The sequence below is a fragment of the Furipterus horrens genome, unplaced genomic scaffold (assembly GCF_987537825.1).
Source record: "Furipterus horrens unplaced genomic scaffold, mFurHor1.1.pri manual_scaffold_4, whole genome shotgun sequence".
NCBI classification, from domain to species: Eukaryota; Metazoa; Chordata; class Mammalia; order Chiroptera; family Furipteridae; genus Furipterus; species Furipterus horrens.
In genome coordinates this window covers 150,117,364-150,142,008 of record NW_028327174.1, presented here as the reverse complement: position 1 = coordinate 150,142,008, position 24,645 = coordinate 150,117,364, and the positions used below count along the sequence as shown (strand labels likewise).

General features: G+C 42.7%; 1 protein-coding gene across 2 annotated transcripts in view; it reads left to right on the top strand.

Moving 5' to 3' along the window:
- RCL1 (RNA terminal phosphate cyclase like 1) overlaps window positions 1-24,645 on the top strand; it is a 69,579-nt gene that overhangs the window by 32,457 nt on the left and 12,477 nt on the right. The window contains exons 5-8 of one of the 2 annotated variants that reach the window (XM_090274134.1): window positions 3,852-3,976; window positions 15,078-15,203; window positions 17,525-17,662; window positions 19,186-19,345. In XM_090274134.1, coding sequence (XP_090130260.1) covers window positions 3,852-3,976; window positions 15,078-15,203; window positions 17,525-17,662; window positions 19,186-19,345 — 549 coding nt within the window. The remainder of the gene's footprint in view (window positions 1-3,851; window positions 3,977-15,077; window positions 15,204-17,524; window positions 17,663-19,185; window positions 19,346-24,645) is intronic. The other variant, XM_090274133.1, reaches the window with a different exon arrangement.

Here is a 24,645-nt window from a genome sequence, read left to right as displayed (position 1 = left end):
ACAGTGAAAGGGAGAGAGGTATAGAAACATCGATGTACGAGAGAGACATTGGGGCTGGGGTGGGGGGTGCCTCTCGCATGCCCCCAGCTGGGGACCTGGCCTACAACCCAGACATGTGCCCTGACTGGGAATCAAACCAGTGACCCTTTGGTTCACAGACTGATGCTGAGTCCACTGAGCCACACCAGCCAGAGCTATTCTGTACTCCTCATAACAGCTCTATTTGTGTCATTCAGCTAATAAGTAGTGGAGCCAGGATTCTAGCCATAATGCTTCTCTAATCTAGATCACTAGATGTAATGTATATCCACAGCCTTTCAACTTGGATGCCCTGAGAATTTTCAGTATTTTCAAAACCTAGTAGAAGGAATATCTGTTTGTTTGTACTTGAAAGGAATTACATCAAGTTAGTGTGATAACACTAGATGTCATAAGCTGTTTAGCATCTCACAGGAGGAAATTATTTTTAATACAGTCAGGTGTTGCATAATGACATTTTGACCAAAGGACAGACCGCATAAGATAATGGAGCTAAAAGATTTCTATCACCTAGTGACGTAACTGTCATAACATCGTAATGCAACACATTGCTCACATATTTATGGTGAGGTTGGTGTAAACAAACCTACTGCACTGCCAGTCATATAAAAGGATAGCACATACGGTTATGTATAGTACATATTACTTGATACGGATAATAAATTACTGTGTTACTGGTTTACATACTTATTATACTATGCTTTTATCATATGTCAGAGTGTACTCTTCTTCCTTATAAAAAAAGTTGCCTATAAAATATATGCTGTGTTACATTGGCAACAGCCTCAGGGATCATGTTTGACAGGTTCTTGATTACATCGTTTTCTTTTGTGCTTGATTCAGTTTTCTGTTGTTTTGTTCATCCTGGCCCCTAAGCAAACAAAGCCCACTGCTAATAGCGCCAGTAAGAGGCCATGTTGAGTGATTAACCTGGAAACAAATTAAAAAGTGATTAAGGACTACAAAGGTAGAAAATCAGTGATAGTTATTGCTTGCCAGTCAGGTGTGTTCTGTTCTACCATAGCTATGATCTTGAAGAACAAAACAAAGTGACAGAAGCTATTGAAGGGTCTGCTTCATTAAAAGCAATGAAACTAACAAAAACTACGGAAGGGCCTATATCAGGCATGGAGAGACTTCTGATGACCTCGATTGAAGACCAGACAGAAGTTTATCCCTCTTGGCACTGTGACAGTCGTGGCCAAAGCAGAAAGTTTGTTTGCGATGTTAAAAGAAGGGGCTGGACTCGATTATGTTAATTTATTGCTAGCTCTGAGTGGTTTAAATGATTCAAGAATGGTTATTCATTATAGTGTGAAAGTGAGAGGTGGGTCTGTGAGTGCTGATGTGAAGGGAGCTGAAGAATTTTGGGACACTCTAGATAAGCTGATTGTGGGGGGAAGTTACTTGCCAGCACAAATATTCAGTGTAGATTGAACCTCCCTGTTCTGAAAACAGATGCCTGAAAGGACTTTGTGTCCATAAGGAGGCCAAGTCAATGCCAGGTTTCAAGGCTTTTCAGGACAGTACAACAGTCTTGCTTGGGGGCAGCGTTGCAGGCTACAAACTGATACACTCTGTAGCTGTCACACTCGGAGAAACCAAAGGCCTTTAAGGCTATCACTAAGTGCACCCTGCCAATGTACTACAGGGTTGTTAAGAAGTCATCCATGACCCAGCCCCTCTTCCAAGATACCCTCCTGAATTACTATTGCCAGGAAACGGAAAAGTACTGTTTGGAGAATTATATACCTTTTAATATTTTGCTTATTGTTAGCAAGGCTCCTGTACACCCTTCTTTTATTGGTGGTCTTTATCCCAATATCAAAGTGGTGTTTCTTCCTCCAAACACCACCTCTTCGATTGTACCAATGGATCAAGAAATTACAGCAGCGTCTAAGGCCTACTCCCAGAGGAGGACCTTTGCCCAGGCTACTGCTGCAGCTGAGGAAGACACTGATGTAATTCTGGAAGGATTACAATATCTATGACTGCATCAAGAACCTTCCTTGGGCTTGGGGTAATGTCACCAAGAAGATACTCCAGAGGTTTGTCCATGGCTTCAAAGGATTTTCCAGGGCTGAGGAAGCTGTAAAATATACAAGGCCGTGGTTGAGATGGCCAACAATTTTAACCATGGTATGAGTGAGGCTGACATTGAGGAGCTTCTAGAGGTGGTTCTTAAGAAATTGACTAATGAGGAGTTTTTGGAACTGGGAAAGGACTGCATAGCTGAAGAAAAGGCAAGAGAAAAGGAGACTGCAGGAGAAAAAAGAAAATTCACAGTGAAGGGTTTAGCAGAAGCTTTTGCCAGATTTAAAATTCAAAATATTTGAAAACCTGGACCCCTAACACCGAAAGGTTTTTATTAATAGAGAGGATTCTTCGTGGTATATTATCTGCTTACAAGCAAATCTGTGATGGAAAAAAAAACAAAAACAAAAAACATAAAACCACCATAGACATATTTACTCAAGAAGAGCCTGAAGGCAGGTCCTTCAAGAAGTATTCTGGAAGGAGGCATAGTTATCATAGGGAGATGACCGCTCAATTTGTGTTATTTCCCCCTGAAGACCTTCCAGTGGGACAAGATGTAAAGCTGGAAGACAATATTAATGATCCTAACCTTGTATGGGCCTAGGCTAAAAGCTTATAGAATAAGGATATAAAGAAAGAAGGAAAATGTTTCTGTACAGCTGTATACTGTTTGTGTTTTAAACTAAGTCTTATTACAAAAGTTGAAAATTAAAAATTTGTAAAGTAGCTCTGGCTGGTGTGGCTTGGTGGATTGATTGCTGGCCTGCAAACTGAAAGGATGCCAGTTCGATTCCTAATCAGGGCATATGCCCAGGTTGCAGGCCAGGTTCCCAGTTGGGGGCATGTGAGAGGCAACTGATCGATGTATCTCTTGCACATGGGTGTTTCGCTCCCTCTCTTTCTCCCTCTCTTCCCCCTCTCTAAAATAAATTTTAAAAAACATTTTAAAATTTTATGAACTAAGAATGTTACAGGTTAATTTATTATTGAAAAAAAAATTAATAAATTTAAGGTAACGTAAGTGTAGTGTTTATGAAGTCTACAGTAGTGCATAGTGTAACGACCTTCATGTTTGCTCACCACTCACTGATTCACCCAGAGCAACTTACAGTTCTTCAAGTTCAATAGTAAGTAGCTAATACAGGTATATCATTTTTTATCTTTTATACTTCATTTTTATTGTACCTTTTCTGTTTAGATATGTTAGATATACAAATACTTATCATACAGTATTCAGTACAGCAACATGCTGTACAGTTTTGTAGCTTAAGACCAGTAGGCTATATCACAGAGCCAAGGCATGTAGTAACCGTGCCATACAGGTTTGTGTAAGTACACTCTACGACATACATACAGTAACCCAATCACCTATTGATGCATTTCTCAGAACGTATCCCATCATTAAGTGGTGCATGACTGTAATACAGAGTTTTGATAGATCAGTTAATTGCATAGGAGAAAAGGGTTAAGAAATGGGATTAAATCATGAACTAGGCTAGTCCCTCATTTTAAGGGTGAAGACCCACCTGACTTTGGGACATGCTGGCTCTGTGTCTGTTGCTGTTTCTGACACATTGTGGGGTGTCCTTTCTCATCATGTGCCCTCTTAGAGCTAATATCAGGTGCTACTGACCTTGAAAGAATTGCCAAGTTGCAGGTGAAGGACCTGTCTCCCTTATAAGGAAGAGCCCCTTGGTGTAACCCATACTGGGTTGGGTGTCTGGGTTATCTACCTTTGGCTGCATCCTTGCTCTTCTTTCTCACCATGTGTGCAGATTGTGCGACGGGGAATGCCTCCTGGCGGAGGAGGTGAAGTGTTTTTCTCATGTCCTGTAAGGAAGGTCCTGAAGCCCATTCAGCTCACAGATCCAGGAAAAATCAAACGCATCAGAGGAATGGCGTATCCTTTGTATTTGCTTCAGATTTCTTCTTTTTTTCCTCACCTCATGGAGATAACGATGACTCATAACTTTACTTCCTCCCAGGGTTATTTGCATTTTCGACAACAATCCCAGGGAAATCTTAACAGTGAAGCTGCAGTTGTTGGCTGGGATATGAGACTTTATTATCTGCCTCACCTTGACTAGATTGATTGATTGATTGACTGATTTTCTTTCTTAGTTAACACTTAAATGGCTCCCACGTGTGTGATACTCTCCTGAGGGCTTTGGTTTGGGGGCCACCAATGCACGTGCAGTCCCTCCCTCAGAAGAGCTCATCATCTGATGAAGGAAACAAATATGTAAACACACAGTTCTGATATAATGTGTAAAATGATACAGACACATGTGCAGTGGGCTGGGGAAGCTAAGAGTAGAGAGTGGATAATTTTGGAGGCTGTATGAGGGCTGGAACAATAATGTCTGCTCTTTATTAAGTGCTTACTGAAGGAAAACTCTGATTCCAAAAAACCTCCGCTGCCTTGCGGCATACCTCTTCAGGGGAAAGGCTAAGGGAGTAAACCCCGACAGAAAATCCAGAGCCGGAGTCCCTAAGGCGGTTTGACGTTGTAGTCAACACCGGCAACTCCTGCAGCGCACCTGAACCCAAGCTGTATCGACTCCGTGTCTTTCCCTTGGACCCTTCAGCTGTGAAGAGAGGGGGGGTCTGCTGCATGGGCAACAGCAGACCCTCCATATCACCCTGCCCAGGCTCTGTAGCTTCAGCGTCATCACAAGATGTCGATTCAACACGGGAGGAGACAGATACCATGTCACTCCCGAGTCGGACTGCACAGCCATTCTCGGCGGTGCAGATAGACTCTTAAGAAGCTACACCATCGTCTCTCGAGACGGACGGCTGCCGACGACTGTACTTAATGGATAATGACTATATATTTAGTTTTAAAAAAGAACTTTATTAAAGTACAATATGAGTGACATCCAAAAAGCTGTACATATTTAATGTATACAACTTGGTGATAATTTGGAAATAAGTATATCTTTCTAAAACATAATGCCATACATATATCCATTGCTTTCAAATTTTTCCTCTCATCTTTTTTATTTAAAATTTTTTTAATTAATTAATTTTTTGATAACACTTAAAATCTATCCTCTTCACAAGTTTTTAAGTAGAGCAGCACACAGTACAGTATTACTAACCATAGGCATAGTGTTCTTAATATGTAGAAATGCAACTGATTTTTGTATGTTGACTTTGTATCCTGCAACTTAATTGAATTTATTTAATTTAATAGTTGTGTGTGTGTGTGTGTGTGTGTTGTGTGTAGCCTTTAGGGTTTTCTATATATAAAATTATGTCATTTGCAAGCATAGACAGTTTTACTTCTTCCTTTTCAATTTTGATGCCTTTTATTTCTTTTTGTTGCCTAATTGCTCTGGTTAGAATTTCTAGTACTTTGTTGAATAGAACTGGTGAGAGTGGGCATCCTTGCCTTGTTTCAGTTCTTAGAGGAAAAGCTTTAGTTTTCCACCACTGAATGTGATGTTTACTGTGTGCTTTTCATATATGATCTTTATTGTATTGATGTAAGTTCCTTCTGTTCCTAATTTACTGAAAATTTTTATCATGAAAGAATGTTGAATTTTGTCATGTTTTTTCTGTATCTCTTAAGATGGTCATGTGATTTTTATCCTTCCTTTTGTTATGTAGTGTATCACATTGATTGGTTTGCACATGTTGAACCAACTGAACCAACCTTGCATCCCAGGGTTGAATCCCATCTGGTCATGGTATATGATCCTTTTATTCTGCTATTGAATTTGGTTGGCTAGTATTTTGTTGAGGATTATTACATTCATGTTCATCAGGGGTGTTGGCCTGTAGTATGTACTTTTTTCTTGAACTGATTTTGTCTGGCTTTGGTATTAGGCTGATGTTGGCTTCATAAAATGAGTTAGGAAGTGCTTCTTTAATTTTTGGAAGTTTAAGGATTAATATTAACACTGTAGATGTTTGGTGGAATTCACCAATGAGCCATATGGTCCTGTGATTTTTTAATTGTTGTTGGGAGTTTTTTGATTACTGATACAATCTGGTACGTGTTATTTGGTCTGTTCAAGCTCTCTATTCTTGATTTTCTTTGTAGTAGGTTATATGTTTCTGAGGCAGGAGATAGTCAGGAGGGAAGAAACTCCAGAAGCACCCCAGGGCTAAGACAGAGGACATCAATACTGGACAGAGACCCTGTTCTAAAACCGGTTTTTCCCACTTTCTGAAAAAGTTCCAAATCATGGTGAATCATGACTGCACCTGCACAGAAGACTACATGACCCCTCCTTCATTATAACAGCATTATAGTAAATTAGCATTTTGGGACTCCCTTCTCCAGCAGCCAATCAAGGAAAATCACAGGAGACTGCATGCATAGTAGCTTAGAAGTAATATAACTGCTTGGACATGTGTAATAAAAGCCCGCCAAAACTAGCCAGGAAATATCTTCTCTATAAGAATAGAATCCCTCCAGCCCCTGAGGTCAGTTCTTGCTCCCATGTTCTGTGGAGTGTGCTATCGCTTAATGAATCTGCTCTTTCTCTTTCTGTTACAAACTATGTGTTCAGTTCAATTCTTTGTCCACAATCACCAAGATCCTGGTTACCTGTGTCCACCTATAACAGTTTTTGGTGAGCCATTGCCAGGAGAAGACGCCAGAGCGGTAAGGCCCCTTTACTGTCCTGGCACCTAGGGATGTCCCCTTTCCATTGCCATGTATTCCATTTTGGTGAGTCTGATGTTCCCTGCTGGAAGGTCAACCACTAAATTGTGAACCAGGCAGTTAAAAGCCACACGGATGCCTGCCGCTTGAAGACACCTGGGTGTGGAATAGGGTTAGCCTTAGCTCCTGCTAGGTGCAAGAAAATGTCTGCACACTGAGAACCACAAGACTGCCCCACCCCACGGCTGCTCCCTCATAGGCATAGTTTGACCTTCCTATGGGTTATCAGTCACCACCTGGCCTGTGCTACGACTTCCGTTTGCAGTCTCCTCAATCAGGCCTACAGATAATCTTTTACGCTTGTCCTGCCCCGCTGACTTTTGGCCCCTCTATCCCACTTGCCTTTTGTGTAGGAAGGGTTCCTGCTGTGTTTGTACTCAGAATATCTATTTTGGGGTCAATAATAGTTCCATTGCTAAGTATAGTTGCAGGAATGAGTCGCTCCTGTCTTTGGTGTGTATATACTATTATTGCAAACAGTAATATTGGCCACAGCTGTTTAACAGTTGCCTGCTGGTCATTTGTCACCAGAAATGGCCACGTGGAGCCACTCTTACCCAACTAGTTGAATTTGAAATTCTAAAGTGGTTTATTTGCCTCTATAGGGATATTTTAACTTCTCTCAGTCCGTCATCCTGATATGAGACACCCGTCCTGTATGAAGGAGGGACCTTTAGGCAGCCCTTGAGGTCCCTTCTGGGGAAATTTCAGACTCAGGTACAATTTCTTAAAGCTCTGGAAAAATTAGAAGAATACCCAAGTGTCTTCTTTGTGATTTGGAAATGAGCCATTTTTATAATAAGGTGATCTTGATGCCCCTCTTGGTGGTTTACGGGGCCAGAAACTATTTTGCTAGTAAGAGACCTCCTTTGTCTCAGACCTGAAGGCTTACAGGAAGATGAGGGTCTCTGCAGATGGAGAATACAGGAGTGGAAATGTACTCAGGCTACCTGGGTAGAGCAGTGGGTCTGGGGCCTTCAGGATTATAGGCAGTTGTTCAAGGATACTGGAGTGGTTCCCCCCTACAGTTCTTTGCAGCCTGGACACTCAGTAGGACCATGAATTATGCAAATAGTGTCCAGGGAACTCGGAACCTCCAAACTGAGCTTAAGAAAAGAAACAAAACTAGACTGTGGCGATTATCTGAGATTTTTGTTGGCCGAAACTCACTAGGATTTATTTCGCCAGAGACATCTGGTAGGTCGGTGGTATCCCGGGGGGTGGCCTGTGGCCTACCGGGAAAGCTCCTAAGACAAGCAAAGAGGGACGCCTCTAGATTGCAAAGGAGTGTCTTTGTGTGTTTTTTCTTCTCTTTAGGATCACCACAGTTGAGATGGGAACCACACCTTCCATCTCTTCCAAATCACCATTGGGTTGCATTCTTAGCAATTGGGATAAATTTGACCCTAAAAATTTAAAAAGGAAGAGATTAGTTTTCTTTTGTAACACTGCTAGCCCCAGTATAAATTAGGGGACAGAGAGATGTGGCCTGAGAACAGGAGCAAGAGTTATAATACCATAATAAGTTAGATCTGTTTTGCCAGAGGGATGGCAAATGGTTTGAAATTCCTTATGTGCAGGCCTTTATGGCTCTACCAAGATCCCTGGTTTTGCTCTGGCCCCACCCTGACAGAATTTATGAGCCCAAGTGTTGATCAGTTAGGACATACCCTCTTTGGTTCCCCACCTGTCTCTCAAGGGAGATTAAGGGGACCCCAGAATTTGGGAACCTCTGCATCTACCTCAAAAGGATCAGGTTCTCCACCACCTTGTGCTACGACTACCCAAAGCCACCAGCTGAGGAAAAACTCAGCCCAGCAGGACATACTAGGAGTGGCACTTCTGAGCTCCCTACCATTCCTACGCTCCTACCCTTGAGGTAGGTAGCAGGCACTGAAGGCGCTGTAAGAGTACAAAGTGCTGCTGTGGCTCAGTGGATTGAGTGTCACCCTGCGAGCCAAGTGTCGCTGGTTCGATTCCCAGTCAGGGCACATTACTAGGTTGCACACCAGGTCCCCAGTTGGGGGCGTGAGTGAGAGGCAACCACACAGTGATGTTTCTCTCCCTCTCTTTCTCCTTTCCCCTCCCTCTAAAAATAAAATAAACAACAAACAAATAAATTATTTTAAAAAAACAAACACAAAAAAGAGTACAAAGTGCCATTCTCTGTAACTGACTTACAACAATGTAAAGACAGACTAGGGAGGTTTTTGGAGGACCCTTTGTGTTTCACTAGTAATTTCCAGACTTACTTTAGCCTTTAGTGTGTCATGGAGGGATTTGTACCTCATTCTGACCACCTGCTGTTCCCCAGATGAGAAACAGCAGGTCTGGAAGGAGGCCTGTAAACATGCAGACCAGTTGCATAGCCAGAATCCTGGCACTAACCAGGCTGTGGCCCAAGCCATCCCAGACCAGGATCCCTGCTGGGGGTGTAATACTCTGACAGGAATCCAGAGAAGGGATGCAATGATAGATTGCCTACTGGCAGGAATGAGAAACTGCATCAAGAAACCTGTAAATTATGAAATGATTAGGGAAATCACCCAGGGCAAGGAAGAGAACTCAGCTTTCTCACTAGTAGAAGCCTTCTGAAAATATGTGAACTTGGATCCATCCTCCCTGGAGGGTTGAGTCTTGATAGGACAGCATTTTATAAGGCAGTCTGCCCCTGATATTTGCAGGAAGCTTCAAAAATGACAGTGGGCCCACAGACCTCCCTAGCCCAGCTCATGGATATGGTCTTTTTTGTCTTTAACAATAGGGATTTGGAGGAAAGAAAACAGGGAAAGAAGGAAAGGGAGAAGCAAGCTGAGCTCCAGACACTAGAGTTTAGTAGTACTATTGGCAGAAACCAGCCCCATCAGGGGAGCTTGGGGAGGCCTCAAAAGACTCGGGCAAAATGATCATACCTGTTATAAGTGCAAACACCTTGGACACTGGGCAAAGAACTGCTCTCAAGCACCTCTGGGACCGTGTCCTCTATGCAAGAATATCAGTTATGACCCTGGCACTGGAAGGTAGATTGCCCCCATTCCCAGAGTGGAAAGGGGTCATCACCCGAAGTCATGGCTACTGTCAAGGACTGAGGGTACCCGGGGGGAAATAGTGAAGTGGGGAGGTCTTGATGGGAAAGAGAAGTAGAAAGGAAGATAAGGTGGTAACTTTGTGAAGAGAGAGTTAATAAAATTCCATCCTACACTTGATCTTAGCTAAAAGGCTGAGAAGTGATGAGATGCCCTCCTTTAAACAATGTGTTGGTAATGATTGGAATATTTCTGTAGGATGGGTAAAGTAGATTAAGTATGAGAGAGAGAGTGTGATGAAACAGTGTAACAAGGTGATTAAGGTACAAGTGCTGGAATCAGATAGACGTGGGCTCTGCTCTGGCTTTGCCACTTACCAGTGGTAGGATTTTGGTTATAGGCCTTGGTTGACATACTTACCATTGGGCTCATTATACCTACTATACCTGTAACAAAGGTTAAATGGGGTCATTGATGTATAGTACAAGGCACTGGGCTTGTATGTAAGTTAAGCATTCAGTAAAAGGTGTAGCTGCTGTTATTTTTATTGTTTGGGAAGGAATGAATTGAGAATGGCAGGCATATGGTGAGGATGGCTCTAGATTGATTTGTCTGGAGGCGAGTGTAAGGGAGTTGGGGAGGAGGAGTTTTCAATTGTTACTGAGTTAGGATGGGATCAAGAATCAGGGAATTGAAGGGATGTGATAAGAGAGTGTGATGAGGGTGGTAAAGGTGGACTGTCACAGGGGCATACTAACTAAAGAAGAAGGCTGTAGGACAGCAATACGGGCTCAGCCAAAGCTGAATTGTGTGCCAGCCGCACGGCTGTGTGGCTGTTCCCAGCAGCAGTGGACAGCCTAGAGCAGTAGTAAAGAAGACGGCGGGGCCAGTTTCATCCAGGGGTGGGTGTGGGTTGACAGGATGAGTGAGCATGCAGACACCGGGGTGTTGGTGATGGTGAGCCTGTCATGGAAGCAGTGGCCAGTGTTCCTTCCTGAGGACCACAGCAGTGCCCGCCAGCCTGCAGAAAGCACACACTCAAGGTATTGGACACTTCCACAGGGTGCTAGTGGAGGTAGATATGTGTCTGTATAGACCAACAAGAAATTGTGTTTAGGGAATCGTTTTGGAGTTTCACATGTTAAAAGTGGTGAATTTCTAGGGGTTGGGAGAGGCTTTCCTGGTAAGGAGTTTGACAGAGTGAGGTTAACCAGGATGTCTCCTTCTCAGGGTTGGGTTAGGTGCCTAGAGTCAAGTTTTATACTTCTCAGGAGGTTTTAGGGTGGGCTTATGTGGAGGGAAGAAGTGTGTAGTGGACTATTCAGAGGTCTCAGCTTGAACAGTAAGTGGCAGGGACCATGGAATAGGGCAGGCTGCGTATCCATGGGGCAGAGAGAGCCTTTGTTGAGATAAAAGATCAAACTTGGGGTGCTGCCAGAACCTCTTTGTAAGGATCATCAAGAACAGAGGAATTTATAACAAAGCCTCCCTGGATTACAGTCTGTTGTCTGCATGGCCATCTCGGGGCCACCTACGGTCCCCACCCTTGTATATATGAGGAGAAAGTAGGCAGGTGAGTGAGAAATAGTTCCTGTCCTAGGAGCCCCTAGGTGGATGGAGATGTAAATTGACTTCACTGCTGACAAAAATGTTACAGTTAATGGCCTTGTACATGAAGTTCTTATACACTTTCAGGTTTATTTCAGTTTGTTTTTTCTCATTTGAGGTTTGTGTAATGCCATGGCAGTGAACTCTGTTTAGAATCTATTCTCTAGTCTGGACCCAATCTTGCGTTAACAACGTGGTTTTCCCACTGGAGTCCTGCCTGGTACTCTCTTCACTGGGTGTGCAAAGCCTCATGAGTAAGCCTTCGATGTCACTGGGAAATGGGTAGGCGTCCAGGTTTGTACAGAGGAGGGCAGGAAAGCTGAAAGCTGTGGTGCCCCAGGCACCTGGGGTTTGACTTTGTTCCTCCCTCACTTCTCTCTCCGGTGCTCTTAGAGCCTGTCCTTCATAGAAGCTGAGCCAGAGACCAAAGGCCCAAGCCCCTCCCCTTCCTTGAGGCAGGGCATATGACACCTGAATCCTCTGTGATCTTCCTCTAAACTCCCTGGAAAAGTCAGAAGCAGCCCCCTTGCTTAGATTCCTATTTGCAAATCAAACATTCCAGCCACTGGTCTGCAGAGTGAGTAGTACATTTCACAAACACTTCCAAAGAATGTGGGTTTGAATCGAGATCACCTTCTTGGCCACTATTGGAGCCTAAAAAGAAAAGTGCCTTTGGGAAAAGTTTTAGCTGGGTTTGTGGTTTTTACTTTCAAGGCTGGTTAACTATTGATCTGTGCTTGCGGGTTGTAGTCCCACAGGAGGGCTCAAGTAGGGAGAACTAGTCTCACTCTCTTGTGTGCATTTGTGGTTTTAATGAGCTGCCACCCAAAGTGCATCTTTTTCCCTTCTGATCCACTTACCAGAGCCTGGGAGGGAGCTGGTGTTTGTCCCTGTGAGCAGCTGTGATGGACGGTACAGTGCCTATTTATTTAATGCCACCCACTGTTATTCTCCCCCTTGTCTGATGTGGGGCAAGACAAAAGGGAGCACTCTGTTTTAGTTTTACAGTGTTGTCCTGGTAGTGCATGATCTGGTACATAAGAGTTAAGAGTAAACTGGGGTAAAGGCAGAAGAAGGGTATGAGTTGGAATTTGTGGGTCACTCTGGTTTTCTTTCTCTGTTTATAGGGAAGGTACTTAGAGATCCAATCCCTCCCCCCGACTCTTTCCTTCTACACACACGCCCTATGTTTCTCTGATCTGCAAGCCATATGGACTGTAGGTATGAACTTGTTTCTCTTGGATATGAGTTCTTAATATGGTATTCAGGAATGAGCTCCATAACCCTCAAATTGTTTATAATGGTGTGCATTCATATGTTCCTTGAGAGAATGTCCTGGCTTTCATCAGGTTCAATGATTCCTGAAAGATAAGAACCTATGCTTTGGGATTTGAATCTTGAACTAAGAAAAGCAATAGCTGACGTTTATTGGGCTCCGACCATGTACCAGGCACCACTAATCGCTTCGCATCCATTATTTCATTTGATCCTCCAAACTCTGCAGGGAGAGTATTATGATTATCCTTCTCTTACTGCTAAGGAAGTGGAGGCACAGAGAATAGCACATTGGACCCAGTGGGATGCAGTTTGCTGAGCTGGGACTTCAACATAGTCTGATTCTAGAACTCTTTATTTGTTTCTTGGTAGAGCCTCCATGCCAAGCTAGGTGGCTTCCTACTGACTCTGGAATGTAGCCAGTTTAAAACTCCTTTCCCTTCTTCACTTCACTGACCCTGAACTGGCTCTGTCACCTTCCTGGTTTCCATAGTCTGGAGGGGTATGGGGAAGAGGTTGTCTTTGGGAAGTAGATCTGTTTGGTTTTTGAACCTTAGTTCTGTGACCCTCTTGTCCTCAGTGTAAGCCCTGGAACTGGGGATCCATAGCCCTTGCCAAAGGGTTACCATAACATAAAATAAGTTGATAATGTGCCTAAAAGAACTTTGGGAACCACGAACGCTATGGGATTGTGTGTCAGGGTAGTGACACCTATGCTCTCCTAGGGAGAGTGAGCAGCCTCTGGCCTCAGAAGGACAGCACCCACCTGGTCCAAAGGGCATGAGACCAGGGACTGTTTGTCTTAGCTTCCTGTGGTCAAAAGTACATTCTGCACAGCAGCGGCAGTGATGTAACTGGACTCTGTGTGTATTGAAAAACCCCTCTTTGCTCTTTCCTCATTGCAGGTTTGCCCTTTGAGTCAAGTCAAATATTTATCAAATATTTCTGAGTACAAAAGTAGTGTATTAGAGGTTGTTAGGGATGCAACAGCAGATCCCCATTCCTTAAGAGTGCGCAGTCTCGTTGACGAGCAAGAATATGTGTATGTGAAGGGAGATGCATGGTGAGTTTAAGTGCACACCACAGTCGGGTGCTGGCTGGAGGGTTTCAGAAGAGAGGGAACTCTGGACTTGAAAAATTAAAGAAGGCAGTTCAGGATGAAGAATTTGGAGAATTGGGTTGGGTGGACGGTGTGATGTTACTGGTTTGGGGACAAACACTGAGCAGTCCAGAGGGCCTGACAGCAAGGTCTGGGAGGGTCCAGAGTTACTGGGAGATTCTCACTAGCTTGAGGAAGATCGATCTTTGAGTGGAATGTTCAGGATGGATCAAAAGGGGAAGCTTGATGCTAGTCAAGTTTTTACACAGATTCAGAGCATTTTGGTTCTGCGGCTCGAATAAAAATTTAATGTGTTATTGATAGTTTTTGAAGAGTTGAGTGAAATGGACAGACCACAAGCCTTGTTTTCCCTGTTGGACTTGCCACATGAGCTTTATATAAGGGGAGTGAGAAGATCACATTATTACTTTTCCATTCTTCAGCCCCTTGTCCCACATATGCATCTAGCACATGACCCGGCATTGCACATTGGAAGTGCTCAGTACATACTTACTTTTTAGTTTATTCATGGGGTTGGGGAGAGCCAGTCTCTGTTTTCCATTTCCTCAAGCACCAGTCTTTTTACTGGAGGTGCTAATATCTTCCTTCTTTCCTTTCTGGTGGTGCCATGTTATAAAAGCACTAGTTACCAGTATTTTGACCATAAGGTAGTAGTTATGAGGAGTCTGAATCATCTGCAGATGGAGTGATTGATACTTAAATAATTGAAAATAGGCTCTGTAAGTTAAAAAAGCAAAAAATCTGTTTAGATCTTTACATACACCATGTTCTTTCTCTAATTTTTTTCTGTTTTCCCTGTCAACAGACCAGAAGGTGGATTGGTCATCCCCAGTGTGGTGTCTGTTCTGATCTAAGAGAAAGACTTATTGGTTATGGCAGTGGGGATAATCAGAGAGTATACTTCAAAGGGGTATTGGCTCAGGCCACAGTGAGAGGCAGTTGTTTTCATTTGTTCCAGGAGTGAGTTGAATCATTTCTAAGGGTGGGAGTATGGGTAGAAAGTCTAGATCAGAGCTGGGAGGTTTTCCTCTCCAACTCCTTATGTTGTTTGGCTTTCTCACCATGAGCATTTAATCCTTTTATAACTATAATATAAAAAATTATGCAATAATAAAAATAATATAGAAGTTGACGATGGCACTATACAGTTAAGTAATAAACTATAGTTAGAAAATCAACTGCAATTAGAAGTCTCAGTTTGTTATTACAGTTTCACAAATATTTGCTAGCTCTGTAACTAACTTTCTTTGTTCTGAAATCCAAGCAGAAGGACGGCCTTAACTCTCGGTTGTAGGTACTCTGTACGTGTATCACCTCAGATGGCGAACCGGATAGTGGATGCTGCAAGGAGCATCCTCAACAAGTTTATCCCCGATATCTATATTTACACAGACCACATGAAAGGAATCAATTCTGGGAAGTAAGTGTGCATTTTTGGACCCTAAATTTGCAGCTACCCAGCCTTTTTCATACTCTTGTTCTGATTGAGGTTAAAGCTATCAGCTCTGAGGTTGGGCTTCCAGAGGAAGATTAATTTCAGATTTAATTTCCTCCTGACTTACTGCCATTGTCACCAGTAACTCCTGTCACATGGAAAGCATCCCAGTGGCAAGCGCTGGGAGCTGAGGGGTCCAGTCCCTAATCTGGGGCAATGAAAGCCCAGCTATTTTTAAATAGTGCTTTAAATCCCATCTGCACTCTCTTCCCACAAACAGTTGAAGTAAACAAGTTCTTCCACCCTGAGTAAATAACAGTTTAGGGGGAAAAAAATCCTTGGCCTAAATGCCAGTCAAGATTCTTTCTCCATCAAGGGGAACAACACCCCTATAGCCAAAGAAAGTTGTTATTGCAGATTTGGATTTGGTTTAGTTAAAGCCTTGCAGAAAACTTCAGTTTAGAAAATAAAGTTAATAATGATCTGTGTAATGAAAATATCTGTTTTAGGCTTTCATTGTATATTTAGAAACCAGTAGGTTAGGGAAGCAGTTAAAACCAATTCTTTTTTCTGGCTGGTGAGGCTCAGTTGGTTGGAGCATTGTCCCATAACTGAAAGGTGGTGGGTTTGATCCCTGTCCTGGGCATATACGAGAGGCAACCAGTGATGTTTTTCAGAAAAGAAGGGCAGTTTTACATCTAGGACAAAGTAAAACTGAAGGAGTTCATTAGATCCAAACCACTGTTATATGAGATGTTAAAGGGACTTATTTAGAAGAAGGAGGATCAAAACTATGAACATTAAAATGAAAACTGTATCACAACAACCAACAGAAGCTAGGGAATCGAAACAAAGGCAAACAAAGTAGGCAGCAAGAGTGGAAGAAGAATTATAGGTATGGGGAACATGTTGGGGGGAGGTCAGCAGGGAGGGGGAAGGGGGAAAGGGAGGGAGATGATGCAGGAATTAAGAAGCATAGTAGGAGGGAGTGGAGTAGACAGGAAGAACTATATGCACAACCAATGGGCATGGACTAAGGCCGGGGGGACAACTGGAGGGAGGAGAGTCAATGGGTGGAGAGGAACAAAGGGAAAAGAAATTGGGACAACTATAACAGCATAATCAATAAAACATTTTTTAAAAAGATGAAAAGATCACATGTCAGCCACTGAGGCAGTTCCTGATACATAATAGGTGCTACAGAAATGGTAGCTGCTAAGGCTGTTCTTCCCTTTCTCTTCTCTTCTTGGCCACAGGTCTAGAATAATGTGTCAGCAGTTCTCTAGAGAGAGGGGATTACAGAGGGATGGGGGAGGATGGATAGCAGCAGCAGCTGTCTGAATGGCCTGATCTTATAATGTTCTGTCTGGCCTCTATACCAAAGGGTGACCAGGGGTGAAGCAGAGTAGGCTTGAAGGCCATACTGCCACCAGCTATAGTGTAGCTTTTTATAATAACAGATTCAGCTGACCCCAGTTCGTGGTCACACTGTAGCAAGCTCACATATGGATCAAGATGTAGCTGTATGTAGACTCGAGGTCATCAGCTCCAGTCTCCCCTTCGAAAACTAAAACCAATGCATGATAAGTTTGTTTAATTTTGTAAATCTTAAGTTACAGATGACACAGTGGTCTTCCTTCTCTGTTATGAAATTATAAAGTTATGGGTGGGCATTAATCTACTCTGAGTCTGTGAAGTATCGATGTCAGTTAGGCTTATTGAAATCTAGGGGTGAGAATTTATGTTGTGGCCATGACCTAGAACCTTGGGGGCCAGCAGTTTTTGGTGGCCTGTGTCAGTGCTTTGACCAACATGCACATCTCTCCAGTGTGGTCTCATTATGACTCTCATAGTCTTGACTTAAAAAACAACAACAACAACAAAAACACTAGTCCTTCACTAGTGGGAAAGTTTTGGAGGCTGTCACTTGTAAACTGAACTAATGTGTATCATCAATGAGGTCACCGGTGACCAGCTGCTTCGTTAGCATAACTTGAAATGGGACTGATAACACACACCCCAAATTGGGGGGTGGGAGGGGATTGGAGTAGTATACATAAAACTTAATACGTTATCTTGTTTTATGTGAAACAAATATAATATTAAATGGAACAATCTTGATCAACTATAAAGTTTATTGTGATAATAAGTATACATACCTCAAGAAATTCACATTGATGGGAAAATTTAGAAGTTCTTGGGAAATTTGGGTAAGTGGGTTTAAGCAGTGATGGTAGCTTTCATCTGGTCCTCCTTCACCTCCATTTTCTACTCCTTAATTTTACATGCTGCTGCCTCTGCTAAAGAGCTGGATGTCCCCTTCCTCCTCCTGGTCAAGCAGTTCAAAGGCAACTTGAGATTGTGCTAACATATCCCATGATGATGGATGGGTGGCACGGTGTCAGATTGTTAAGCATTACCCAGAGTGCCCTGGAACCTTTGATGGCATAGGTAACTCACTACACCCTCCTCCCTTGGCAAGCGTTGTTATCCCCGGGTTGCACAGGTCATCGAGTATTTTCTAAAAAGAAATCAGTGACTGGCCATTATAGTTCCTCCCTATAGTGAGCTCATATAGTATATTTGAAACATCATTAATTTTACACATAGTAAAACTTGGTTAGTTTTATGGTGAGCACATAGAAAATGCTTCATAAACATGTGTGTTGAACTGTGTCAACGGAGGCAGGTATGTATTGTGTTGTGTGTGGACTGTAGCCGCTGCTCCCTTCCTGATGACATGTTTACTTAAAAGGCACTGGGTACCCTGGCTGGATTGGCTCAGATAGTTGAGTGTTGTCCCACAAGCCAAAAGGTCACGGGTTTGATTGCTGGTCAGGGCAAATTCCTAGGTTGCGGGTTCAGTCCCCAATTGGGGTGCCTATGAAAGGCACACAATTGATGTTTCTTACATCGATGTTTCTCTCTTTCTTTCTCCCTTCCCATCTCTTAAAAAAAGAAAAAGGCACTGAGCAAAGTATATTTGAGGTGTCAGATTTGGAAATTTTGTGGAGAGGTGCTTGCTTTTATTGTTTTTGGACGGATTTTGTTTTGTGTCATACGGTTTGTCACTAAAGTCTGAGAGGGCAGGAGCTCTTGTTTACCACAGTGCCCCCAGTTCCCAGCCTCTGGAAGCTTTCCCCTCGATGTTTGTTGGATTCATGAGTAGATGAGTCAGCTGTGGTCCTGGATCAACAGATGTGAGGTTCTGTCTGTTGGGCAGTAGAAACACAATAGGAGAGAACCTGGTGCCAGCTCGTTGATTATTTAAATTGAATTCTGAGTTAGAGATGTCCCTTGAGGACAAAAACAAAAGGTGTGCCTTATTTAGGTTCTTTCTGGCTTGTGTGGTAATTTTCATTATGGGGGCAAAAGCTTGATGTATTCCAGGAGGAGCTATAGTCAGGTGGTCTCTGGGCCACTTACACTTTCTGGGCTGGTTGTGAGTGAGGGCTGTGGTGGCGAACATGTGTAGGCTTTGGAGTCTGGAAGATCTGCATTTGAAACATGTCTCAGTCACTTTCTAGCCATGTGGTCTTGGTACATGTTGCTTAATTTCTCCATTTCCTCATTTGTAAAATGGGCACTGATGTCTACTCTCCGGAGTTGTAATGTCAAAGCCCCTAGGTCAGAAGCTGGCAGAAAGCAGTGCTCAATATCTGGTAGCCCTTATTAATGTTTGTTTAATAAACTCTCACAGTAGGATCTTTTCCAGTGGAGGAGGCGGGGGGTGGGAGGAATGGGGACAGGAGAGCTGGTAGGAAAAGCAATGCACACTTGCATCTTCCTTGGTTCTGCCACGTGTGCTTTCACAAAGTCATGTGTGTTTCCAGTGTAAGCTAGTAGGAACTCTGACAAGGCTTGATGTAGCAAAACAGAATGCCATCAGAAAGATACTTGTTTTCTCTTTCCTTTTGCTGGTGAATGTGAACCCCACTTCATTAACTCTGCTGAGTCTTTGAATCCCCAGGTCTCCAGGCTTTGGGCTGTCACTGGTTGCCGAGACCACCAACGGCACCTTCCTCAGTGCTGAACTGGCCTCCAACCCCCAGGGCCAGGGAGCGGCGGTGCTTCCCGAGGACCTTGGCAAGAACTGTGCCAAGCTGCTGCTTGAAGAAATCTATAGGGTATGTCTTCAGTCTCTGCTGGTCTGGTATAGGAGCCATCAGGAACTATCAGCTTGTTGTCGCTCATTTTTACTCCTTAGCAGCTTTCTTCCTCTTTCAAGGGCTTAAGCCAAGGAATTAACCTCTTTCTACCTATTAAACAGTTTAACATGACTAACTTAATGGATTAGCTAAACTAGTCAATGAGCAGAGATCCAGCCTCCCCTGGTTTAAAACACAGGGCACTTAAGTTTTAACAGCTGGAAGAGGAAGATCTGGAACAGTGTTATACAAGAAGGAGAAGGTAAAAAAAAAAAATGAAGTAGGTCAGGTGGTGACTGACCATTTGAAGAGACTACATTGCCATGACAATCAGGAATCAGGTACCGTCTCAGCTCCCCCAGTCATTGCCGTGTAAGTGTGGGGGCTAATTGTTTTCAGGTGTTTCAGGAGATGTGGGAAATCGGGATTTGTGTGTGACAGTTGATTCAGTTAGAAAATAGTGTCAACAGGGTAGAATTTGCATTGTATTCTAGAGCAGGGGGTCCCCAACCCCCGGGCCACTGGCCGGTACCTGTCCATGGCCTGTTAGGAACTGGGCTGCACAGCAGGAGGTGAGCAGTGTGGGGGTGAGTGAGCGAAGCTTCGCTGGCATTACTGCCTGAAATCTACCTCCTGTCCCCCACCCCTGGTCCATGGAAAAATAGTCTTCCATGAAACCAGTCCCTGGTGCCAAAAAGGTTGGGGACCAGTGTTCTAGAGCATAGAAGAATGTTTAGGGAAGGCAGGCCTGTGTGAGCATGGCAGGGGCTTCGGGAGATGAGAACACAGGACAGAGAATGGGGGTGAAGGTGAGACTTCATTGAGTGACATTTGCTTCTGCAGCTTTCTTGATGGGACATAGTTGGGACCAACCTGGACCAACCTGTCATCTTAAGTTGCCATGGTTTTTCTCTGTTGATTTATACAAGCAACTTGCACATAGGCATACGAGGGGGGGACCAAAAAAAAACCCAGAATTATCTTCTTGGGGTTGGGCCCATTGTAATACAGGCTTCCCCTGCTAGATGAGTGTTATAGGAACCCATCTATATTAGTGTACTAGCTGGCGTTGTCGTAAGAGGCTGCGTTTGACTTCAGTGAATTTTATTGTGAAGACTCTCTTGACAGATTTGCCCATTTCATGATGGGTGATTTACGAGTGCACCTGCCCACACTGTGCTGTGTTCAGCAGTTTTTGACCCAAAAACGGCATGGCCCCTGTATCCCACCATTCCTGTTTACCCTGTATTGCCCCGAATGACTTTATTTTGTTTCCCTAGATGAAAAAAGTCCTCAAAGGGAAATGTTTTGCTGATGTGTAAGAGATGAAACAAAAAAAGATGAAAGCACTAAAAGACATCAAAATTGATGAGTTCAAAACCTGTTTTGAGCAGTGGGAAAAGGTCTTGATAGGTGTATTGCATCAAATGGAGAGTACTTTGAAGGTTACTGAAGTGTAAACATGTAAGAATAAATACACAATTTTTTGTAAATAAATTTTGGGTTTTTTGGATCCCCCCTTGTACATACACTTTTACTCTGTTTCCCAAAAATAGTGGAAGCAACCTAAAATAAGGAAGAAATTGGGAGGGAAGGAAAGATGATAACAGGAGAAATCAGATAAAGCTGCCTGAAAACACATTCTTTAAGGTCGCATATACTTAGTTAGAGGAAAGCCACAAATCTGTTTTCAAGATTCTGGTTGTGCTGTCTTTTGCTTGGATCCATGTCAGGAAGGTGAAACCTTTTCCTTGACTTGTAGAATCCAGGTCAGGCTCCCAGGGATGGTCATTGCTGTGCTGTTTATGTGAGGCCCCTTCTTCTTGAGCCGAGCACTAGCAAGCACTGTACTCTGTGATTTGCTTTTGTGTGGTGTATAATGTTTGTAAATTTTTTTTTATTCAGCTAAAGAGCCTTTCATCTCTGTATTTCTGTGTATTAATTCTCAGTTATTAGACATTTCTGTATTTTTTTTCCTAAAGTCTCCAAGGAAGCTTTGCCCTGTTTAAAGTAGCAAAAATTATATGTGATCTCAGTGAAATAACACCAATAAGGCAGGGGTACAGTGGTGATTTTGTTTTACTAATTGTTCTTTTTGTCACTGTAGTTTATTGTTGTGGGGGAGTGATGCCTGGTTCATTGGTATTGACCCTTGCACAGGCCTCACTAGGAATACAGCTTGTAGCCACAGCGTTCTCTGCTGATCAGTCGCCATTCTCAGTACTATCTCCTTGGTCGCACGGCGGAACAAATAAGAATGAACTGTTTCAGAGTTCATTAAAATGTCCAGGTCTTAAAACATTTTTTTTAATGTTTGTCTAATGAAAACGGAAGACAAAGGACCTATAACTGTGTTTTCAGTAGTGTGACTCCGCTCCATTCAGCCAGCAAATAGTGGCAGAAAGAAATACCGTCGGATGAAATCCTCCTGAAGGGGGAGAATCTTCTCACAGTTGTTGTGTAGCCAAGGTAGCTTTTTTGATGCTAAATCAGCTCAATGTTTGATGCTTAATTTAGTGATACTTTTTGAAAGGTGGGTAATAACTAAAAGTTGGGAGTAAATAAACGATCAAGAAGTTATGTCATCTAGGAAGTTTGTCATCTAGACATCTGTGAAGACAGAATGTGCGTGTGATACGGGCATCTCTGAGCCCCTGGAAGGAATTCCCTTCCTTGGTGGCTGAAAGTCCTCTTTCAGGGGACGTTTCCATCTCTTTCCAGTAAGCCTGGGGGAACTGGAACCATCACATTATGGGATAGCCCAGCTGGAGCGTGGGTTTTTTATCCCCGTAAAGTGTGTATTCTAAGCCTCAAGGTGAAAACGCAGTCTACAAGAGAGAAAACATGCAATCCAGATTGGGTTATTTTATTTTTTTCTCTTTACTCTAGTTAACTTCTACTTAAAAACTATTTCATTGTGCCTGCCTCAAGTTTTGTTTTTGTTTTTAATCATTAAGAAAACTTCCTTTTTTGTGGATCTATGATCTTGTGTTGTTAAAAGGAAGAAAATGCCTCGTGTTTTTATGAATAATAATTTATAGGTCTGTGTTGTGACATGGTTTAAACAAGTAATGAAAACTTATCCCTATTGAAGGTGCTGTTTATTTTTATCAAGGTTTTAATCCTATGATCTAATCCCTCTTGTTCTATTTATGTCTCATCAGTTACCAGGTCCTCTTGATTCTGTTCCAGGCTTTCTGAAACTGCCTTTCCTATCTACCTTTTTCGCTGTCTCCACCTCCTACCCTGTGCCCACCCTCACATCTCCATATGTGTGTTGGCTTTCCCCACTTGCAGGGTGGAAGTCCTCTCCAGATCTGCTCCAACATCCCCTTCAGTCTGAATTCCCTGAAACACTTGATCTTTTCATTCCTGTGCTCAAAGACCTTCACTAGCTTATCGCTTTTCCTCAATAAATCAGAACACTTGCTGGACTCAGAAAAGCCCTTAGTCTGCCTACTGCACCTTCTCCCCACAGTTTCACATACTTCTGCCCTGAAGGTAGCATGCAGCCCTTCCAGGCTGGCCTCCTGGCTGTTCTCACTTGTCCTAGGTCATATTTCCCTCATCCCACTGCTCTTTCTTCCCCTCCAAACATCATTCCTCCAGGGCCACACCTCCCCAAAACCTCCCTTCTATGCCGTGAGTGACAGCCCCCCTGCTTACCTTTGCCGACTGGTATCCAGAGCCCTCAGTGGCTGCAGAGCTTTGGCTTCACCTCAAATTGTTTCTGGTTTCTGTTCGTATCTCATTTTTCAGTGAGATTGAAGCCACTTGGCACACGGGTGTATCTTCTGCTAAGGGGTGGCCCCACCACTCCCTCCAACGTATCCTGTACACAGACCCCAAACATATTTATTGCACTAAAATACTGGTCTAGTATATAATAAGAAACAATAAAAGTCGATTAAGAATGGTAGAATAGCAGTATAGTGATAGGAGGCAGAAACTGAAGAGAACAGTTTAGTTTTAGACAGTCATATTGGGTTGGCCAAAAAGTGTATTTAGTTTTTTCCATAAAATAAGACTCATTTTTCATTTTCACCAGTAACTTTATTGATTTGGATATTTTGAGGATGTCAGCTATCTCCTGTGTGGTGTAATGTTGATTTTTCTCAGTGTCTCAATTTTATCGCTATCAACTTCCACTGGTCTACTCAGCCATGGAGCACTGTCCAGCAAGAAATCTCCAGCACGAAACTTCACAAACCACTTTTGACACATTCAGTCAGACACAGCACCTTCTCCATACAGTGCACAGATCTTTTTATTTTTTTTGAGTTTCACTTGCATTTTTACCTTTCTTGAAATAATAAAGCATAATGTGAAGAAAATATTACATATTTTCTTCCATCTTCAATATGAAAATAGCTACACAAAAGTTAACCAATTTTGATGTTTTTTTATAATGCACGCTGATATATATGACAGCTGTCACAATACAATCTAACAAAATTGTTTCGAATGAAGTTAAAAGACAACTAAGCACTACTAGAGTCATCTTACAAAAACCAAACTAACTTTTGGGCCAACCCAATATGAAAGGCAACAAGTTTTGTAAAATGGTTTTATTGATCCTCATCTTCTCTTATCAGTCAGGTTTTCTTTTTTGGATGGAAATATATATGTTTTAACTGTTCTTATCTTAACATTTGCTTACCTTTAAGGTAGTGTTGGAAGAGCAATAGATTTTCTTAAAGGCTAGCAGTTGGATAAAACCCCCTTATTTTCTTTTCCGTTGTCATAAATAAAATCTGATAGCAAGGAGTGTCTGTACCTGAGAATCGATTTATTGCCTACACTACATGCATTTACAAAGGAGAGAGGTGTACCCAGCAGGGAGTGGCCTCCCGTTCCACTTAAAGCTTAGGAGTCTAGGCCTGGACAGGGATATGCCATCGTCAGAAACTGGGTACTTTTTGTGACGTGTACAAAACATGTAGAAATTCAAGGTCATTCTACTTTCACTATGTACAATATAAGTTTGAGTTGTTTTAAATAAAGTTCTCCCAGAACAAGTGATCAGAAAGGAAGACATTTTTTAAGGCACACATGTAAACAGTAGTAATGTGTGCATCTAATAGAAGCAGAATGGCTAAAATAGTCAAGGAATTCAAAAATGAAAGAAAAAAAGCAACCAAAACAATTGCTCCTCAGGAGAAAGTTTGTGAGAAGAATTCTGTTCTGCTTATTGATTTGGAAGGAAAAGTAGGGAAAATAGTGCATAAATAATAAGAATGGACAGTTCTTCAGTTTTAAGGCACACAGGAAGACTAAAG